Source organism: Micrasema longulum, unplaced genomic scaffold (assembly GCF_059751315.1).
Source record: "Micrasema longulum isolate JH-2025_06_02 unplaced genomic scaffold, ASM5975131v1 h1tg001618l, whole genome shotgun sequence".
Classification (NCBI taxonomy): domain Eukaryota; kingdom Metazoa; phylum Arthropoda; class Insecta; order Trichoptera; family Brachycentridae; genus Micrasema; species Micrasema longulum.
The window spans coordinates 151,115-174,697 of NW_028278799.1; the positions used below are offsets into that span (position 1 = coordinate 151,115).

The 23,583-nt window shown below is 32.5% G+C and overlaps 1 protein-coding gene across 1 annotated transcript in view; it reads left to right on the forward strand.

The window, feature by feature from the left end:
• Positions 1–23,583, forward strand: part of LOC148274591 (uncharacterized) — a 52,354-nt gene that overhangs the window by 25,548 nt on the left and 3,223 nt on the right. The window contains exons 5-12 of the mRNA XM_088236913.1: positions 11,976–12,101; positions 13,042–13,266; positions 14,223–14,351; positions 16,655–16,784; positions 18,298–18,420; positions 19,282–19,371; positions 20,562–20,685; positions 22,877–23,095. Coding sequence (XP_088093039.1) covers positions 11,976–12,101; positions 13,042–13,266; positions 14,223–14,351; positions 16,655–16,784; positions 18,298–18,420; positions 19,282–19,371; positions 20,562–20,685; positions 22,877–23,095 — 1,166 coding nt within the window. The remainder of the gene's footprint in view (positions 1–11,975; positions 12,102–13,041; positions 13,267–14,222; positions 14,352–16,654; positions 16,785–18,297; positions 18,421–19,281; positions 19,372–20,561; positions 20,686–22,876; positions 23,096–23,583) is intronic.

Below are 23,583 nucleotides of genomic sequence, written 5' to 3' on the forward strand. Positions count from 1 at the left end.
GGCTTTTAAACATCTGTTCGGGTTAATTTATATTACCAACATTTCGGAGGGTATAAAATTATACGTACCGAGCAACTACTTAAGAGCTAGGCAACACAGACCTTTTCTCTCACAATATCGTTGCATATTGATGGTCTCCCTCTGAGCCAGAAATTTGACCAAAGTGATGCCTTTTTGATCCCAGAACACTAAGGCCATGATTCTTTTTTGACAAAATTTGTGTAACGTCACTGTGACGACTGTCTTTTTGACTCAGGCGTATAATGAGCTACCCATGTTTCATCTATAGTCACAATAGACCTCAGAAAATCTTCACCTTCCAATTCAAGTCACTCAGGAAACTCGCTGGCACTATTGACCGGATTTTTATTTTGTTTCTCTGTCAGTTGTTTTAGGTACCATCTTGCGCACAGTTTCCGGTATCCCAGCGTTGCTGTAAGTATCTCGTATAATAGATTTCTGGAGAGTTGTAGAAATATTGCAGAACTCTCATCCACTGTTAATCGGCGGTTTTCACAAACAGTTTCCTCAATTTTTTGCACCACCTCATTTGCTCTGCCTCCACTAAACTCCCTACAAAACACCCTCATTCTTTTATAATATTTACTCTCCTCAGGTCCTCGGTTCAGGGTGTACGCAAAATTTCACACAAACACTCGTGCAAGTGGCGCCGCCTGGAGTTAACACTCCGGTACTCTGTTACTAACAAATGTTTAACCATAAAACGAGGATTTTAAAGAAGTCCTCGGATTCATGTTAGTCCTCGGATTCTGGCTCGTTAAACCTATTTAAGTCCTCGAATACGGCTGCATGTGCATACTAACACTCGTTCTGTTCATAACACCTTCGCCGAAAAGGGTTTTGGTTCGCGAAAAAAGTTCTGTGGGTGATATTCGCGCGTAGGAAGCGGATCACACCACGTGGCTCGCACTTGGCAGGATTTCTTACCGACTCACGCAACTGGACACTACAACATGAGTTTACGTACTACCGTGATCCTGCGATGCTCGATCTGTCAGGAGATTTCCCTCTACCACGCAGTGTTGCTAACCCTTAAAAATATGAAAACCTCAGCCCGTTATGGTCACAATACACTTATTTTCTGAACATACCTCGAACTCGTATTTGTGCGCAGAATTTGAGGGAATTTTTTTTGTATAAACTATTGATTTCGAGGTTACTACTGCATCATCAAAACTTTTTTGGGCATACTTAATATGTTCAACTGTAAAATGAGCACGAAGGTTTGGACGGTATTTATTTAGTAAAAATCTGAACAGTTTTCTGATCCGCACAATACGGGATTTAGGGAGGTTTACAGTGTGCAAGGGGGTTCTTGGTCGGAATTCAATATAAGGAAACCGAAGTACCAAGTGGCAGTTTGTATTCCTGCCTTGTCTTGTATGGAATGCTTCTCTTTATGAGAGAAGCGACTCTATATGCGCACAATGGCGAGACCACATCATTCTCAATCTCGATAAAGGTAAATCAGTATATACGACCTTAATCAATGAGTAAATTACATTCAATGTGTCTTTTGTTAAAACTTTGTACAAATTATTTAAGGTTCAGATTTGTTTATTGTTATTAACTAATGCATACCAGAGATGGGTCCGATTTGACTAGTAGTGTTGTGAACTATCGATTATGTAAATAGTGATTTTTAAAAGTACGTTTTTTTTTTCTTAATTAAATCACAAAAATTATGCACAAAACTTTTTTTTTATTTTCTTTTATTTGTTTATTTTTCCATACATATATTTACTTAGAATTTTAATTACAAGAACACATCTTAAAATTAAGCTATAACATATATTGGAAAAAATGCCCACAAAGACTTCAGCGTCTGAGCGTGGGCCATTCTTTTTTTAATTATTAGTAAGTGTATAGCATATAAATATGGTATGACATGACCATGAAAAGAAAATAAAAGAAAAAAAAACATATGCCTAATAAATTACAACGGGGACGGAGAATACCTTAAATAAGGGAATATGGAAGTCTAGGCATTTACAGGGCTTATGACCATCATTAGCAGGTTTAAGTGGCCACTTTACACACTGTGTAACACTTACCATTTTGCCTATGTTTGAATATCCATATTTCTTCAATTCTTCCGTTTTTTTTGGTGAAGTTTAAGAGCTGAAACCTTTATTGTTGTGAAGAGATTTATCTGACCATGAATACAAATGAATGATGAATAAAAACCAGCCAATGACCGGTCGTAAGCCCTGTAAATGCCTAGACTTCGATATTCCCTTATTTAAGGTATTCTCCATCCCTGTTGTAATTTGTTTATCTTAATGACTCCCGAGAGGGTGCAATCCAGTCTTTTGTCTACAAAAATTTGGACAAACTCAAATATTGTAATTAAAATATGCCGATATTATGAAAACAGGATTTATTTGCAATTTTTATTTTTATTTTAAAAAGGGTGTCTACTGTTCCACGATTCAGAGCATATTTTCATGATTTTATATATTATAAAACTTACAAAAAGGCAAAAAAGATGACTTTTAAAACTGGGTCTAATATGATCTAACACCGCCACGCCCGTGTTTTTTTGAGGCAGCGGGCTTTAAGAGTAAAATTTTTCAAACGAACAATACATTATTTTACAAATTTTGAAATCTCTACTCCATATATTTTTTCATTTTTTCATTATTCCTTTTTGCACCTAAAGGTACGGCACTGCGTTTTTAAGCGAACTACAGCGTATCTCCATCATTTGTGTTAGGTGAAGGTAAAATGGTCAGTCTTACGCTTAGGTGCCAATCCTGGAACTTTGAAATATTTTGGTGCAAAACATCTTTATAAATTGAATATATCATGGCAACCACGTCGGGAATCGAATCCGAGACCTATTGTATGGTAGACAAACGCGCTGACCGACGCTGACTACTAAGCGGACTAGACGAGCAGTGAATTTTTTTTTTTTTAATGACATAATTAATTTTTTTTAATGGCACGTTTAAGAAATGCGTTTAATATAATTACGCAGACGACTAAGTATAAAAAAGTATTGATTTAACCGATTACAGTACTAAAAACGAATTAATGAAATAATTGTAGAGACATATGCAGATTTTTATGTATTCATTACACATAATTTAAGAATTGACTCCTATTTTATTGTCATTAATTTCAAATTTATCCCCCCCTCCTCTCTTCATTGTATAGTGTAGTTTTTTTTTATATATTCTTATTTTGTTAATCTTTGTTTTCAATTTTTGTATAAAATTGTAAGATTCAATATGTCCATGTATTTATAATTTTCTCAAACTGAACGGTTTGGGTAGGTAGGAAAAAATTGCCATGGCAATATGCCCGCCCTTATGTGTATATATTGTATACTTATGTATATAAAGTGTCAAGTAAAATTTTAAATAATAATTTACTGTAATAACTTGGTAATATAAATTATAGGGTTTCATCAGAAAACACTTTTAAAAAAGTACTTTTTATTCAAATTGAAACTAAGTGTCAGAGGATTTATGAAATTTTAACAGTTGATGAATATAAATAAATGACATAAAACTCAATTTTCAACTTGTAATATAAAATTTTCTTATTTAGGGGGTTTTATCAGTGAATCGGCGTTATATCCTCGAACCTCTTTATATTATGTTGGTCATCAATTTTGATTCATTGCAAAGGAACATTAAAACAAAATAATTTTATATAACATTTTTTATTATGGAAAATAAAGTAAAATAAATAAAATGTCACATCACATCAGGTGTGTCATTACTTTCGCTATCAGACACGTCAAAAAATAAAACGATTTTTCGGTGAGATCATCAAATAATGCAATTTTCCGTTTCCAATATTTGGCTCCAAACATGGTCACCGCATTTTTCTGTAAACAAATACACATTGCTATGGTCACCAAATGAAGGTAACCAATCAACGCCGACGTTGTGGTTTTTACCAACATATTATAATACCTATTGCACAAATTATTACTAAATGTTATTAAATATTTGTATATAACCACTTCCCGACTTTTCTATGTCTACCGGTTTCGAGACGTACCCGTCTCTTCTCACCGATTAAACCAACATGCAAAACCCACTATACCTTCACCATAGTTATTGCACAAAAATATAAAACCCACATGACATACATTTTAATAAGCACATGCACTGATTAGTACAAACATTCACTGATTAAATTATGAAAATATTCCATGTTGTTTAAGAAATAGTTGAAAAACGTAGAGAAGGTGGAGAGAGGGGGTGAGCTTAATAGGTTAAGGGTAAGCATTACAGTGCAACATCGTAAAACGGACTATATTGAAAGGTTGTTTTTTTATTGAAATATTTCCATATTATTTACTTTAACCTTTTATTATTTATATGTAAGAATTTAACTCCTGTATTTTTATTAAAGTCGTGATTTATTTTATTCAATTATTAGTTTACAAGCAGAAAATTGTTGCGTGCAAACGTGGCCCTCATGTTATCATCGGCCCTGCGGGTCTCGATTTGTCGGCGCTTCGGGCCTCGTTTATTTAAGATCTCGGGCATCACAACGTCACCCCTCTAGGCCTCACAATCATTTTTTTGTTGTTCGAAGTGATCGGGTTGTGGTCCTGTGGCTAGTGTCTCGGACTCACGGACCAAAGGTCCGTGGTTCGAATCCTACTCTACCCCAACTTGATTTCCATTTTCTAATAGTGAGTTATTTACAACTCGTTGAAAATGGCCCTTAAAATTAAATATTTGGGTAAATCATAAGAACGCAAATATTTCTTTTTTAAATAAAAAATCTTCATGTGGGTAATAAAAAATAATTCGTCACTCTAAATAATGCTATCAAAACTGCACAAATTAAACAAACGTATTAAATATATAGGCAAAACGTTGGATTATTAATATATTAAAATTGATTAGTACAAGTTCTGTCATTTTAAATAATAACAGTCAGCTTTTGGCTATTGTAGCCCGTTTGGGTCTTAATAATTCTGTCCTCAAATGCATGTCCTTGAGACTTTATGAAATCGGCGTTACAGGTGTTAATGAATCATTTGTCTTTTTGGTCTTATTCAATTGGCCCTACGGGACTCAGTTGATTTGCTTTTCGGGCCTCGGTTAATTAGGATCTCGGATGCTCTATATAAGTTAAATATAATACAAATTAAAATCAATATCCATGTATTCGTTAAGCGCCCTTGAGGGATTTCGTTATAAAAATAACACTGTATGAGTTACCCATAATATTGCGCCGGCAATAACTGTTAATTATTTTTTTTTAATGAAAGAGATCAGTTTAACAATGTACCTACCTTTTGATGGAGTTTTTTTTCTATTTTTTTATTGATAACTAATGAAAAAATACTTTAACTTAAAATTTACAACACTGACCAATGTTATCATGATGGCGTATCAACAAATGTGCAACAAATATAACTGTACTTATTTTTAATCCATTATTAAATTAAGTTTCACTAGAAACATGATGTAAAATTATTTTATCGCTCGTCAATGTCAAAATACGTATTTGAAATATATATTATACAATATGTTTTTCAAATCCCTTTCATTAATGCAAAGGAAGTTTTATAGAATTAAGAACTATTCTTAATTCTATACACAAAATATTCAACGGCAGATGTCTGACAAGAAACAATAAAAGTTTACGTGTGACAGGAGAGCCATAGATAAATACGAATTTGTTAGTGTTGCCACTTTCTCATTCGTCTTTGCAATTGAATTGTCGGAGGGTTTTCAAGAATAGCATTATGACAGCAATCGAGATGCCTAATCGACTATTGTTGATTGGGTGGCAAAATGTCTGATCTTTCCACCATAAGGCTCCAGCTAGTAACATCTTTCATACCATAATCAAAAATATATTACCTCCCGGGGAAAACGGACAATATTTTTATTTATGTAAGCATCCAAACCAAGTTCATTTTTAGGAGCCATTGTACGTAATTGGCCAAAATATTCTGAACGATGTCCTTGGGGTGGAATATTTATAAGACGAAAGCAGTAGAAGCAATAAAAATTAATGAAATGCCTTTACTGACTGCTGCTACTACCTACAAATTACCGAGAAATACGCTCAAAAAAAGACCGCAATCCGCACTTTATGGATTATGTAAACAGGGGTAAAGAGTGGGTCAATCTTGGGTGATGATTGGTTCTAGTGAAATGAATGGTTTGATAAATTAAATTTGTTAAATTTAACCTGACATTTATTTCCCCGTTTTAAGCTCCAAAACCTGTTATAATAACCTAAATTATACCAAAATCCCCAATTCAGTATGCCCCACGTATGCCAGTCTACTTCGCGAAAATCAACAGACAGAAAAATTAAAATGTACGTAAATTTATTTCTCAAACTTTCACTATGAATTTTAAAAGGGATGCCGATTGGCCAGTGCTCAGTGTTAACATTTCAGTTATAATGGATTTAATCTACTGAATTTCATTATGATATTTTTTAATAAACTTTTGTACAAGTTTTTAATGGAAATAGTGTAGAATAAAGCTACGTTTATCGCGTGGTTAATAATAATTGTTTTTTGAGTTGATTTTTACAGAACCACAGAAAAAATAGTCATTTTTAATTATATTACTCATACATTATGTACATGTTAAATGAAGGCACAAATTAATGAACGTTTTTATTAGATTACCTATTAAATAAATCACGGCTCGCCACTGCTACAGTTAACATATCATAAATCAGTCTAGTTTTTATTTTTCATGTTAGATAATGGCAATACAATAATTAATTATTAAATTGACAATTTAGAATCTCTAATAGGGAAATATCACTTTTTCTATTTACATTTTTAAAGTAATAAAGGTCAATTAAATACTGTGTAGTAAAAATATTTATGTTTGGTTACTATTAGTAGCATAAAAAATGTTTTGAAATTTGTAATTTTGAATTCCTGCAAAAACGGTAATTCCATTGACCACCGCTTTAATACGTCACGATTCATGTTTATTTGTTCATGGCCATTAATTTTTTTTCAGAACATTATTTCGAATATTGACGTCACCCATACAACAGGCCTACAACAAGACAACCAAGGCCAAAAACACGTCGCGTTTTTCTAGCAAAATATTTTTATGAAATTTCTAACATTTCTCCACAATATCCATATTGATTTTAAAAATACAATTAATTATTCTTAATCCATTCCATATATTTTTATCGGTATTCGTAGTATGTGCTATTTCCCTATAGTGCTAGTTTTTCATCCGAGTATAACCGAACGTAATCTGACACATCCTGGCCGCAGGTTTCGGACAATTTTTGGCCAAAACCCATACTGCGGCCGAAACTCGTTTTACTGACCGAAACTTCGGTCGGTCACTTGTAGCTCCTACTACTACTACTACTACCATCACGCCATTTCCCCGTAGGGGTACGCAGAGAGAATGGACCGCCACACACGTCTATCCTGGCATACATTCCTTGCTTCTTCCACATTCATACATCTTGTCATACATGCCCCTCGGTTCTGTCTGCTTTTGACAAGACCAGATTTAAGATTTTGGTTTATCTGATCATGCCACGTCTTCCTTGGTCGTCCTCGTCTCACGTTACCGTTCATTTTCACCTTATATACTTGTTTTACCATTCTTTCGTCGTCCATTTGTTCTACGTGACCAAACCATCTCAGAGACCCTTTCTTAATCTTATCGATTATACTTGACATAGATTTACACTCTCGCCTGATTTCATAATATCTTCTGGTTATTATAATTTTATTTTTTATTAATATTTTTCTTAACCACATTTTTAAGTGTGTAAAGATTAGAAACATTGACGATTAATGTATAGTTTACGAAAGTCAGATTAATATTTTAATAACATAACTATCTACTATAATTTGTGATCTATTATTGTATTTAGAATGAATTGGGTCTTCTTTCTGTAATGTTCTAAATATTTACACTCTCGCCTGATTTCATAATTCATTACCCTGTCATACATTGATTTCCCACACATTCGTCTAAGAGATCGCATTTCAACCGCGTTCACTCGGCTTTCATCCTTCCTCTGCAAGTTTCATGTTTCACTTCCATACATAAGTTTTGGGACTAAAACTCCGTTGGTAGCTATTATAGAAATAACGTGTCTATTTGTTACACGTCATTGATTTTAAACTGATTTTTCTCTAAAATGAAGAAGACTAAACTCGAGTCTCGGACGTCTAAACCTTAAATAGAATAGGTACACAGTTGTAATCTTACTGAGTTTTCCGCGATTTTCAGTCCACAAATTCCCCAGGAGCCCATTAAAGTCTCAAGGCGCCCCATAAAATTAAGATTTACATATTTAATGCGATTCTTCAACTGGGGTACGCTTAGAATTTAATTTCGGTTATTTTGTGCCCGGCCACAAATGTATAATCACCTTTCGAAATTGCTTCGTAACCCTGTATTTCATTTTCAAAACATTTCAGTGTAAAGAGGTACTTTAGTTTTATTGCACTGTGGATGTCATTTTTAATTTAAAGTTTAAATTACTTATCACACCAACTAACCGTGCAAACGTTATTTTTATAGAATTTTTTTCCTTTTTACAATAAAATACTTCTTTTTTTTTTAAAGGAATAACCCGCTAAGCCTCTATTTTGAGGCTTGTCAGCAGGTGGGATAGAGAGGATGATTAATTAAAAATACACCACAACACCCAGACCAATTGAGAAAAAAATATTACTTGAATTTTTTTCTTGCAACTGGCGGGAATCGAACCCGCGACGCCAGTTTCACAGTTGGCCGTCTAACCAACTGCGCCACGGCGCCTGTCAATACAACAATATTTTAGTATGTCCAAATGATTGTAGACTGGCTGGATTACTGACTTAAACCAGCCAATGACAGGTCATAAACCCTATAAATGCCTAGAATTCCATACTACATTCTCAAAAATATCTTCCCTCTCTGTTGAAATAAATTTCAATATGAATAACTCTCTAGGGAGGAAATCCAGCCAGTCTGCAAGCATTTGGACATACTCAAACATTGTTAAATTAACTACCTGGTAAAAGAAGAAGCATGAAAATTGGAAAATTATTTTCAAGCGTTGCCTAGTAGATGATTTGGTTCAGCCGGATGAATCTCACCCACGTGATAAAGGTTTCAGCTCTTTTACTTCACAAAAGTCAACAGATGGAAGAGTTGAGGAAATGTGGATGATCAAACGGCATTTCCGGTTGTGGTCTTGTGGCTAGTGTCTCGGACTCACGGACCAAAGGTTTGTGGTTCGAATCCCACTCTACCCCAACTTGATTCCATTTTCTAATAGTGAGTTATTTACAACTCGTTAAAAATGGCCCTTAAAATTAAATATTTGGGTAAATCATAAGAACGCAAATATTTCTTTAAAAAAAAAAAAAAAACATGGGCAGAATGGTAAATGTTACACCGTGTGTAAGGTGGCCACTTAAACCAGCCAATGACAGGTCATTAGCCCTGCAAATGCCTAGACCTCCATATTCCCTTCTCAAAAATGTTTTCCCTCTCTGTTGAAATAAATTTAAATACACATACGTCTACAACTAATGATAAAGTTTATTGCTACTGGAAATAAAAATAAAAAAATCTGTGTTTTATTGTATCAGGTTTCAACATAAGTTTTGTCGGTTTTTTTTATGTTAATTTATTTAAAAATAAATTATGACTCATTATTTCTGGCTGCGATACGATCCCACTTGCTATTTAATGATGATTAAACTTACACACATCTAAACATTTAATTCCACACGAATACACACAAACACACCTCTACTCTTACTCTCATACAAATACACACAAACACGCCCTTTTCTTTTACCACAATTTAATATGTATAATTTTTATTTAGAAACTTCGCTGGTCTGTCTTTAAACCGTATCTTTTTTATGTTATTAGATCATTGTCGACTGTTTGTTTCTGTAAAATAGGTAAATAAATGTCTAGACTAGCCCATTCTTTAACCCCTTCTTCTTAGTTGATTAAAAGAAAGATATTATTTCCGGGATCACGTTGAAGTGTACGCTGAGGACTATTATTGCATTTCTGATAATTACTGCACTCGTGTACGCATGGTCAGAATGCCACGTTTCAATATGTTCGGCCAATGCGTTGGCCAGTACGCTGGCGCGCGTATATATCTACACTGCCCACATGTTAGCGAATCGTTTAATATCTGTCGGTACGGGCCAATGTGCGGACTTCAAAGGCGACATATGTTATTTTTTTATTCAATTTTCAAGTTCGAAAATATATGTACTTTAGCGGTCTTATTGCTAAAAGCAATGTCTTCTAGCCAACCAAAAACATTACCGTCAACATCATTCCCTTTCCGCACCTAATGGTGCATAGGGAAAATTAAAAATTAAAAGTTCGAAAGTGCTTTCCTAAGGAAAGGCCCCCTATCGTGAAATATGTCGACATCCGAGGTGATGCGATTAAGTGGCAAGATTGCTCTACCAACCGGCATAACCATTGGCAGGCTAGTTCTGCAAAGTGGTAGGTAAAACAATCGATGCTGTCTTTGTCAAAGATAGTTATCAGTAACGAACAGACCAACATCTTCAGAATTTATTAGAGTTATGTATGCGACCACCGATCACCTGGAAAAAGTGAACACCCAAATGAACGTCCTTCCTCCTCCATCATGACTGATAGCCTAGCATCCCCAGTAAAAAGTTGGGAAGAGCCAAAAATAATATCCACACTCTGATAGGTTTTTTAAAATATTATTCACTGCAATAGTTCGCAGTTCCCTGACTCGCCTGAAGGGTAAAACTGAAATGTTTGTTTTATCATGATCATTACTTTCCCGCACCTAATGGTGCATAGAACACTGCATTGGTACACCAATTGCAGCGTATCTTGATCTTTTTAAATGAAGGTAAGATGATCAGTCTCACGCTTCAGGTACCAGTCCAGGGACAGTTAAATATTTTACTGTAAAATCTCCCTTTTAAATAAATATTACATATCAACCATGTCGGGAATCGAACCCGAGACCTCTTGCATGGTGGACAAACGCCCTGACCATTACACCACGAGGCCGACTGATCATCTACCATAGTAATAAATAATTTAAGAAATAATTCATTCATGAATATGACTATGATAATATGACTGATCATTTTTCCTTCATGTCACAAAAAATAATCAAGATACGCTGCGATTGGTGTACCAATTCAGTGCCCTATGCACCATTAGGTGCGAAAAGCAAATAAAGAAGATGAAAAGATTATCTTTACCAGTTGCTGTCTTCAAATTATTATATTCTCTACCCAGGGATTTAATTAGCATTGATTGGTAACAGCTATTCAAAAATCACTAAAATGGTTTTCCCTACTCTGGCTGATGCAGCAAATCACCAAAGTACTTTCGAAACTACCCAAATCTTTACCGGACATGGAGCTATGAGAAGTTACTTATATAGGTTTAAATTAAAGAATGATGACTATTGTCCATGTGATGATATTTCTTCACAGAGTATCGAACATTTATATTTCAGTGCCCATTTTATAGTTGATTTCAGTGCCCACAATCTTGAAGCAAAATGCAGGATCGTTAAAAGTAGTTATCACGCGCCATTGTTTTTAGACTTTACAACAATGGTGATTGGACTCATAAAGGTAATAAACCAAAATCAGTGATCGAAAATTCCATTTCCAATCTTTCTATATAGTTTATCGTTATCAATTCGTTATAGTTTATCTAAACTATAACGAATTTTTCCGAGTACCTTGTACATGACACGTTAGGTTACTCAATACAGGGGTCCAAACATATAAAACAAAATAATAATAAAAAAACAAAGCTACATTGAAAATGGCCACAAGAGATCACCTATTTAATAAAATAGTAGATACCGTATATATACTAGACTAGACTATACACAACACAGTTCACATTCAACTTTAAGTCTCAAATATAGATTAGATATAAAAGAACTCTATTCCCTATGCGGTGGTCTCAAGTAGAGTATATTGGTCATTCCAGGAAGAAGATCAGCTCTGAAGAAAGCTCCATCTCAGAAGTTATGCAATGGTATACCGCTGTGAATGCAGCACTGCTGGAACACCTTACCAATCACATCAAGGAAGCTGACAGTAGCACCATTTGGAGGTAATATATATAATCAACTAATGTTAGTAAATCCGTATTGCAAAAATGAAAACACACGTGTGTGTTTGTCCGTCACAAGAACTCTTCCAAAACGGAAGTTGGGTAACGTAAAATTTGGGTACTCCATTCTAGACGCAATTTTAATTTTTCTCGGCCTTCTTTTTTGTTTAAACTTTTTATTATTTATTTACAATTTGCTTTTTAATTATAACATTTTTCTTATATCCATATTTTTCGCTTTTTTCACTTTAGATTTTGCATTGCAGCATGCTTTTTCTGTTTCTACATGTATACAAAAAAACACGTTGTTTATTTTTAAAATTGTTACTTTCTATGTTTGAACTTAATTATATAATTTGTATAAATGCCCCTTGGGCGTATGTAAAATTAAATAAATAACAAAAATAAATTAATAATAATCAAACTTACGGTCGTAGCGACACAAAATGTAAAACTTAGATACAACAACACATTTAGGGTGCTATTTTTAGATCAATAATTAACACAATCAAGGTGTTATTTTTAAAGTATTTTTTTTCGGGCTTCTTCGGCATAAAATGAAGTTCACTAATGGTAAGTTGTAGCAACGTGAACTTTCAAAATTTACCACTATTCCAAAATACAGCAAGGCATATTATATATTAAAAGCAATATTGTGGCGTATTGGTTTTAGTAAAAGCAAAATTTTTATTAAAAACTTTGTCTATCTAGATATTCTCATTTCTATCTAATAATTACTTCGTCTATATAAATATGTCTGTTTACCCAATAATCCTATAGTTTATTTGGGTATTCTGATTTCTATATATCATTCCCTGCATCCATCTATATTAATCCCTTCGCTCGCGTCCCTCTTTGTACATATCCATCTGTCTGGCTGATAATCCCTTCGTCTATCCAGATATCTTCATATTTTGCACTCACGACATGAATATTCCAGATACTTGGTGGGCTTCAAGAACCTTCTCCGCAGTATAGAGAGTGTGGGCGTGACGTCCATGCTGGGCATCAGCTACTACGGAAGAGGCCGCCTGAGCCCGGAGAAGCACCTGGACTACGTAGCCAACTACATCCTCGGCCAGGACTTGTTGGATACCGTCCTGAACTACGTCCCTGGCTTGAGAGCCACGGCTAACCTGACTCAGGGCGCTGTCGTCAAAAAGAGGTGAAAATTCATTTCAAATTATTTTACAGTTTACATAATCACAAGCTTTATGTGGCTTTTTAGACTGTTTATGTGTAAAATCAAAATAATTAAAAAAGAAAAAAATTGAAAATTGAAATTTTTAATAACATAAGACACAATAACGATATTAATAATAAAAATACAATAAATACTTAAACAAAATAAACCATAGAAAAATGTTGTTAGGCATTGCCTTGTTGGAGATTTTTTTTAAACTTATTTTTTATTATTAATAAAATATATAATACAAAAAGTACATATGCTCCCAGGAGTAATTAAAGAAACTCATTTAGGACCATACATAAAAAAAAACATTTTTGAGACAATACATAATATCATACATAGTTAATACATCCGAAATAGTAAAAAAACATTATTGTATAAGAAACATAAAACACAATACTTTACACCATCTATAAATAATACATTAATAACTATCACTATCAAAAAGATTTAATTAATATTTTTTTATTGTAACACTTCTGGATTTTTTATTCAATTTTTCGTGTTTTAGCACATCGGGCAGTTTATTATATTCGCAATGGCCAATATTTTCCAAAGACCTACTGCCGAACTTTATTTACCGAAACTTAGACACATGAATATTCCCTGAGTAACGCGTATTGTAATTGTGAATATCATGACCAAATGTGTATTTTAAATTTGTGTGAGCAGAAAAGTTTATGATATTTAAAATAGTATTGGTTATGCCATGCAGTGCCATTACCTTGAAAGGAAGTATCTTTGTTTGTCGGTAGATATCCTTGACATGGAAATCCCATTTCAGTCCAAGAATGTTTCTCAGAGCTCTGTTCTGAAGAACTTGTATTTCCGAGATCTGATTATTGCTGGCAAAACACCATATACATGATAGATAAGATAGGTGGGAATGAATCATGAATGAGGAATTTATTTAACCCCACCCTTTCTTACAGGAGTGAGCTAATTGTGAGGAATAAGGAAAGAACTGGAAGTGTGGAGGAGGCTAAGGATTACTATGACGCGACAGCCACATATGTTGACCAGCTGCGAGAACTGCAGAGAGAATTGCGCGGGTATATTAAGTAAGAACACGTCTAACAAATATTTTTTATTTTTTTATTTAATTTAACGGAACATATTTATTTATTTATTCATTAGAGTGTACACGGCACAAATGCCTTTTATAAATATAAACAAAAACATAAATACATTTAACATAACAGTGTTCTATTACAAAATTATGAAATAATATAATAACAATATACTTATACATACTCGTATTTATCCATAATTATATTCATTCTTTCTTTGTAGCACTAACTTTACTTTTATAAATTTACACATAAGCAGTTGAAGATAAGTCTGTTTATTTCATATTATACTATTTGCTCTGGCTGTATTACAATGGGAATTAATAACAGAGTTATCTTTAATTGTCTACAAAGTAAAATCGAATTTTCTGAAGGAACAGTAAAATATTTACATAAAATTGTTTTTGAAACATGTTTAATGACATGTTACCGACAAAGGTACGTAAAAATTTTATACAAATATACACATTTTCGTTAAGAAATTTTGATTTTACTTGATCGACAATTGAAGATAACGTTGTTAACTTCCCATTGTAATCGGGGCCTGGGGCCGCGATTATGAACGCTATCTTCATCGGTACATATCGAGACGGTATAAATTAACACCGATATTGATGTGCGAAAGTTTATATTTTTGTATGAAAATTCAAATTATCTTCGTCCGTAACTGGTAATTGAACATGCTTAGAAAAAAAAAAGTAAATATATTTTATTTTTTAATACAGAAAACATAATTTTACTTAGTAAATGAAATTAAAGATAAATTTTACCTTTCCATTAGAATACGTACCCTGGTATGCTGCCATATCCCAGCTTATTTTCCTCTGATTTGTACGAAACTGTCATCTCAATATATATTTAAGAACTAAAATGTATTTACAAGTAATTCAAATAGATCAAGTCAAAGAAGGAATCGTGTGTTAGAAATACCACATTGTAAAACGAGGCTAGCACAGAGACATGCATATTTTATAGGCCAAAATTTTTTTCATAATATTTTATTTTAGTTTATTTTATTTTATTTTATTTTATTTTATTTTATTTTATTTTATTTTATTTTATTTTATTTTATTTTATTTTATTTTATTTTATTTTATTTTATTTTATTTTATTTTATTTTATTTTATTTTATTTTATTTTATTTTATTTTATTTTATTTTATTTTATTTTATTTTATTTTATTTTATTTTATTTTATTTTATTTTATTTTATTTTATTTTATTTTATTTTATTTTATTTTATTTTATTTTATTTTATTTTATTTTATTTTATTTTATTTTATTTTATTTTATTTTATTTTATTTTATTTTATTTTATTTTATTTTATTTTATATATTTATTGCATAAAATTAGTCTACATATTAAATAACAGGGAATCTATATAAAATTAATTAATATAAAATGAAAACGGGGTGTTCTCTGTTTATGATAGTCTCCATCTAACATGGCTCGGCCTGTTCTAAGATGGAGATTTTTTTTTTTTTAGAGCATAAGTAGTCATACTAATAAAACAATAACATAAAAAAACTCAAACTTCTTAATTATAAATGCCTAGCTAACTAAATGTAAGAAATTAAAAATCGTTATTATAAAAATATAAAGTACATATATGTGCCAAGAATTCAAATAGTAATAAATAATATAGCATAATATTTAATAAAAAACAAATATAAAGCAATGAAATACATAAAAATATAAATAATATGTGTATAATATAATCCCAAACTTTCAAAATTTTCCTTCCTTTAAATACATAGACTCAAACTAAAGATATTAACTATTTTTATATTTTGTATATATTTTGTTGCCCTTAATAATAATAAGGAATATTTTTATGTTTTTTTAGTATTTTTTATTTCCTTTTTTAATAACTACAAAATAACAAAGTACCTTATAATCTTTTACAGAATATTTTATTTTTTCTTTCTTATATTACACAAAAATTTTATACCTTTATATTTATTATTGGAGCTAAAATTCATAAACATTTCCTGTATACCCACGAACAGGCCATGCCTTTGTGGGATTTTCGTTTACTATTTTTACTATTAATATGTATTTCATTGCCATATAATTATCCTTTATTTTTTTAATACTCTGTTTTACCTCTTATGTATATTGTAAAAAATATATATATAAAAAAAACGTATGCAATTTAAGAGCTTATAGCTTATTATTTCCCTTAGCAAAAGCTAGCAAAAGCTTAGCAAAAGCTCAGTAAAAACTGATAAAATCAACTGAAATGCTATTTTACTGAATACATGTTAAATTTTACTATGATATTTGGTTTTTAGAGACAATGTTGAAAAAACCATAAGCGAGGCTCGTCAATCCGAAATGTTAGGATTTGCAATATTAGTCCTGGTCCTGGCTCTGTCTCCAGTCATTATTGCTCTTGTAAGAAGTGCTGTAAACACAATACAGGTAATTAATTGTCTTTTCAACTTATCTTCTTCATCATATTAGTAACTGTGTATTTCGTAAATATCACTTCGAAGTTTATAAATATGTAAAGCTACTAGACTGATCATCTTACCTTCATCTTCATGTAACAACAATGATCAAGATACACCGCGGTAGGTGTACCAATGCAGTGCCCTATGCACCATTGATAATGATGATGAAAGCTACTAATGCAATAATTGAAGGTATCAGAAGCAAACTTAGGAATCTCAATTGAAGAAGTTACTGAGATATTTGCGATAAACTTTTTAAAAAAAACTGTGAGAATTACGCTTCACTAACTCAATGGACAATGCTAAGTTTGCGGTGACAAGATTTAGAGATGGTTTTGAATTACGCTATTATTTAAGTAGTTTGGTTTTTATGTGTAGTTTATTTAGCTGATTTTCTGTTTTTGTGGAGATTTCTAAGTTGGCTTATAATACCCTTAATTATAAAAAATGTGAAACCCGCTGAGGACGTATAAATATATTTTTTTTAATCTATGAACTACGGAGATGCGCGAAATACCAACATAAATATTCTAAATATTATGTAACAAATTTCATTAATATTTTCATACAAAATTCATTCGATTTCAAATTAATAAAAAAAATGTAATATTCATATTTAAAGCATTTACTTTGTGGTCAAACATTTTACTAAATGTTATTAAATATTTGTATATAACACCTTACAGACTTTTCTACATCTACCGGATATGTGCATGTAAGGGAAGGTCCCAAAAATAGTAAATAATCTACAAAATAGTCCAATGGTCTAAATTCAAAATTCATTGACTGTATTCAAAATCAGTTTTGACTAAATTGTATAACTTATAAGTTACTTTACGTGTCCGGTTGGATCATATCCTGCCACTCCAATATGCGGCGACGGATATCACCTTGTCATTTCCCACAATCCGGTCTCCGGGAGTTCAGCCTTCTCCCATGAGCGGGCATGTCAGTAGATGGCTGTCGTCCATGGTCACACAATATATCAGCACCAGAGAGATACCCACCTTTAGAGATTTTTTTTACATGGTGTAACACCCACCCGTAGTCTGTTGAGGGTGATCCATATGGAGAAGGGTAGCTGTTCACCTTCTCGGATACCCTCACGTGGATATATCCACGGTCTTGCTCCAAGATCCTTTTGCCATGGTTCCTTTCTCCGTTGTTGTGAGGATTCAATAGAAGAGGTGGCTTTTATAAAGTGTTTCTAGATCTCAGACGCACGGTCGTTGGTTGGTGGTGGTGTAGGGGATGTCTGGGATCGTGGGTTTGTTTGAACGGCTATTTGTCTGTTTCTGCGGCTGTCCTTCTTCGAATGTGCGGTGGAGATTCCGATGATTTGGTATATTTCATCAATCGGTGTTGGCTCGAGGATCCTGCTACTGTTCGTGCCAATTCATTGACTGCTTTGTCCACCTGTTTGGAGTGGGCAGATTTTTGCCATACTGAACAGCCACTTTATATGTATTTTAAACTTCCAGATGTATGCTACACATTTGTCGGACAAGGCTCAAGAGCTGAAGAGAGAAAAACAGCTGTCGGATTCACTTCTTTGCCAGATGCTACCACCGAGTGTTGCTATGAGGCTCAAAAGGGAACAGCAGGTTCTTTTTATTTTATATTATTTATTTTCATATCTAATCATGTTTTGTCATGACAAATGGCATACCATTACAGAACTTGTTAAGTAATGAAAATAGTATTCTTTTATTATAAATGAAAGTTTCCTTTTTCGTAATTATAATGCTTAGGGTAAATAATATTATATCAACTGTGTTCAGCACAAAGGCTTTAAACTACAGTTATGTAAAAAGCTGTTTCATTATTTTAAACCATTTACGTTGGTCTCATACATATTCAAGCAAAATCATCATAAATGATTTTATGACGACACTATTCATATAACTTTATAATAATATTCATGCGCCGTTTTTTGGTTGGCTGCTTTTAGCAATAACCCCGCAAAAGTGCATTATATTTTTGTACTTCAAGTTTTATAAATAAAATTAATGTTACATAGCTTCGGTATAATAAAACCCCCTAAATGACAAAAATGGAGGAAACTTATTAAAAATGCAGTTATGTAATTTTTTTATTTCACTTTAAATCCCCTGAGGTTTCGTTTCAAAGTTAACATGTCATTTTAAACAAAAGTGTACGGGATTTCTGAGAAAACCTTTATTTATAAAATTTAAATGATTTTTTTTTTAATTGTTTCGAGAGTTTTTTGACGTGTTTTCTTTTTAGTAAAAAACTTAAATAAATAAAAAAACAATGTTTTCCTCACAGAGAAAGACATTTCACAATACTTTAGTTTTATGTGCAAAATGGATTTTTCTCAGTACAGGATTGAAAAATGGTTTTATTTTTCTCAATAGAGGGTTTTATCAGCATTCAGATGATATTATGAATTGGCGAAAAATATTTTTTTAATAGGGTAGTTTCATTATATTATCGGTTAACAGGTGCCAGCAGAGTTCTTCTCGGCCGTAAGTATCTACTTCAGCGATATTGAGGGCTTCACAGAAATAGCTGCCGGGACTACTCCTCTTCAGGTTAGACCTTTAAGTCCTATTTTCATATAATAAAGTGGCGTTATAAAGCTAAATTTTAAATAATACGTTTTGGTCAAAACGGACAAAATGAATGGCATAAAAAAGTGAGCTAAAGCTACTATTTTGACAATTACGTAACTATTATTATTGGAAAGAAAATATAACTACCCTTTCAAGCAAAAACTATCAACATATTACAACAGAGGTGAAGAACATTTTAGAGAAGGTAATATAGAAGTCTAGGCATCTACAAGGGCTTATGACCTGTCATTGACTGGTTTAAGTGGCCACTTTAGACACTGTGTAACATTCACCATTCTGCCCATATTTGAACATCTGTATTCCTTCAATTATTTCATCTGTTGACGTTTGTGAAGTTGATGTTTGTGATACAGTGTGTAAAGTGGCCACTTAAACCAGTCAATGACAGGTCATAAGCCCTGTAGATGCCTAGACTTTTATATTGAAATCACTAAAATGTTCTTCATCTCTGTTGTAATATGTTAATATTAACAGATCCGCAAGGAGTTGATTCCAGTTCTTGTCTACAAACATTTGGACAAACACAAAATATTGTTGAAAAACTTTTATTTATGGAAAGAAAATATAATTGAATAGTCTTGTGGCTAGTGTCGTAAACTCACAGTCAAAGGCCCGAGGTTCGCACCCCGCACTGCCACAAATTGATTCCCATTTTCAATTAGTGAATTATTTACAACTCGTCGAAAATAATCACCGAAATTGAAATATTCGGGTAAATCATAAGATCAGAAATGTTTTTTTTTACAAAAAAAATACTTCAATGAAAACGTCGCAATTATTCTTTGAATGAAAATTTTTATTCCGTTTTGTTGATTAACTATTAACTATTATATAATATTATTAATTTATGACGCGAAAATGAAACTTTTAATTTGAATAAAACGTTAACATTATTAAATAATTAATTGATTGATGTTATAAATTAATTTAATTTTAAGAAAATGAAATGAAAATGAATATTCAATTTTTAAGAAGAAATATTGAATGAACAAAAATTAAGCTACCATTTTGAAGAAAATGTAATATTACTTTTGAAATGAAAACGTGACTATTATTTAAAGTTGGTTCTATTTAAACTTTTTTTTATGCATCTGCCTTTAGTCGGTTATTAATTGCACTGTGAATTATGTTTTAACTTTAATTTCTAGGTTGTCATGTTTCTGAACTCCATTTACCGTCTGTTTGATGCCAAAATTGAGTGCTACGATGTGTACAAAGTGGAAACCATTGGAGATTCTTATATGGTAGCATCAGGACTTCCAGTAAAGAACGGTTAGCAATGATACTTCTTAAGGCTGTAGTCTAGAATTTGACTAGTCCAGTTTCCAGGCAATCGCGTAAAATAATACCATTTCAACACGAAGCAAGTAAAAAAAAAAAAATTACATTGTTGTACGTTAACTTCTTAAGAAGATACTTCTTCAAGATTATTTGCCAAAATGAAAAAGATATAGAACGAAAAGAATAAAAAATTTAGAAAATTATTGTATTATAAAGCTACCCTACTTCGCCAAAGAGCCTGGAGCCTAGGGCAATCAATAATACCCTTCCTACGCCACCGCAGGGTGGATCCACTTACCTCCGTTCACGCATTGCGTACAACATAGGTCATTGCTAAAATCTGCAATCTAACTTAAAGTGTTTGAATGTGTGGTGGGAAAAGAAAAAAATATTCCTTAATGTTGACAAATGCAAAGTTTTGACTTTTTGCCGAAAAAAGAACCCAATTGCTTTCAACTACTTTATAAATTTAAAGCGAGTTACCGAAATGACTGATATTGGTATTATATTTTATGAAAAATTAAACTTCATTAAACATATACAGAGCATAACTAATAAAAGCATTAAAACTCTCGGAATTCTGTTGCGAATAGTTTGAGACTTCTGTTGCGAAAAGTTTGAGACTCAGTCTATGTAATGAAAATTTTATATGTTGCTTTAGTACGTAGCCAACTTGAATACAACTCGGTTATATGGTCATCATATTATAAAGTGCATATAAATAATATCTAAAGAATTCAACATAATTTTTTACGTTACGTTAATTTTAAATTAGGTATTCCAGTTGAACATATTAACTATACATACTTAAATATTTAAATTTACACACATTAGAAACTAGAAGAAAATTAAATGATTTGTTATTTTGATTTAAAATTTGACTGTTCCGAACTGTTAAAACTAATTTACTTGCGAGTGCCCGTCCGGATTATTAGATTTGATAAACTCTTACGTATAAATGTATATACAGCAAACTACAGTGCACACTCGCCTATAAGGAGAATGCATGTGTTTGCAAATTAATATACAAATGATAGATATATTTAATACAACACTTTTGAATTTTAAAAGGCGGTGTATCAATTTACTATCTCCAAATTTAAATACTTAAATAAAACTATGTTGTTTTATATTGTTTACCTTTTATTAACTTATATCTGTATTCTTAATTATTATTTTTCTACATTCTTCTAATTTTAAGATTCTATTAATATAACCGATAGGAAAAAACGAACTTCTGTTCTCTCTACTGGAATATATGTATGTATTTACCATATGTAAGATTAGTTTTTATATATTTTTATTTTCTTATTATTATTACTTCATTTAAATTTTTTGGTACTTTTGTGTAAAATACATGTCTGTTCTTTAAATATAAATATATGTAAAACATGTAAAAGCCTACAAGGCGTGTAATTAAATAAAAATTATTTTTTTAAATAAATGTTTAGACCGCCATTAGAACATCATTGCTTATAAGTGGTGTCATCATCATCACTCCACTTTCCGGACCTAGTGATGCATAGGGCACTGCATGTTTAAACCAAATGCACCGTATTTCGATCGACTGTTACATGAAGGTAGTGATCAACAATACGCTTCAAGTGCCAGTCCAGCATCAAAGAAATATTGCAGTTTAAACTACCTTTAAAATGTATATTTTACGTCAATTCTGCCAGGAATTGAACTCAGGGAATGATAGGCGATCTTAAACTATCTATTTGATTGTAAAAAAATAACATTTAAAATGCGCGTCTTAAAACATATTTTTTTTGTCTTATACTTAGTTTCAATAAAGTCTTATTTTATTTTATCTTATTTTATTTTATTTTATTTTATCTCTAATTCTTAATATTTTGTATATATTTATATTTTCAACACTTGGGCAATAATATTTACACACATGTCCATCCCCACTCCAATATAACACCCACTCACCCACCCTCTCACACACTAACTCTCACACAAACACACTAGTATGTATTGTACGTGTATTTAATGTATTTCTGTGGATATCTGTCATTGGTTTTATTCTCTGTATATATTACTGTTGATATCCCCAATAAATAAATAAAAATATAAAAAAACATTCATTATTATTATTACCATAATGTATAACTTTGGAATACGTATCGTCATTGTGGACAACGACAGGGCGTGTATTGATAGATTTTTTTCTCAGGTGATAAGCACGCAACAGAAATAGCTTGCATGGCCTTGGAGCTCCTGGAGGCAGGGGCCCGCTGCCGAGCCCCACACCGTCCAGGGGAGCCCTTGCGCATGCGCTGCGGGCTGCACACGGGCCCCTGCGTGGCGGGGGTGGTGGGCTCCAAGATGCCGCGCTACTGCCTCTTCGGGGACACGGTCAACACCGCCAGCCGCATGGAGTCCACGGGAGAAGGTGAGCCGATGAACACGTACAAATATCTATCGATGTTAGATATCCCACAGACAATTTTTAGAGAAGGAATTATACGCTGGAACCTCTTTTTGCACAGTTTCGAAGTAACACTGTACAAAAATGGAATGTCTAAATTATTTAAACAATAATTGAACAACAATATTTTGAATTTGTCCAAATTTTTGTAAACAAGGACTGAATTTAACTCCCTGGGGAGCTGTTAATTTTAACATACTATAACAGAGATGAAGAACACTTTAAAGAAGGTAATATAGAAGTCTCGGTATCTACAGGGCGTATGACCTGTCATTGGCTGGTTTAAGTGGCCACTTTACTCACTGTAACATTCACCATTCTGCCCATATTTGAACATCTATATTCCTTCAATTATTTCATCTGTTGACGTTTGTAAAGTTAAAGTGCTGAAACTTTATTTATGCGGGTAAGATTCATCTCATTGAATTATTTCACCTACATACTAGGCACTG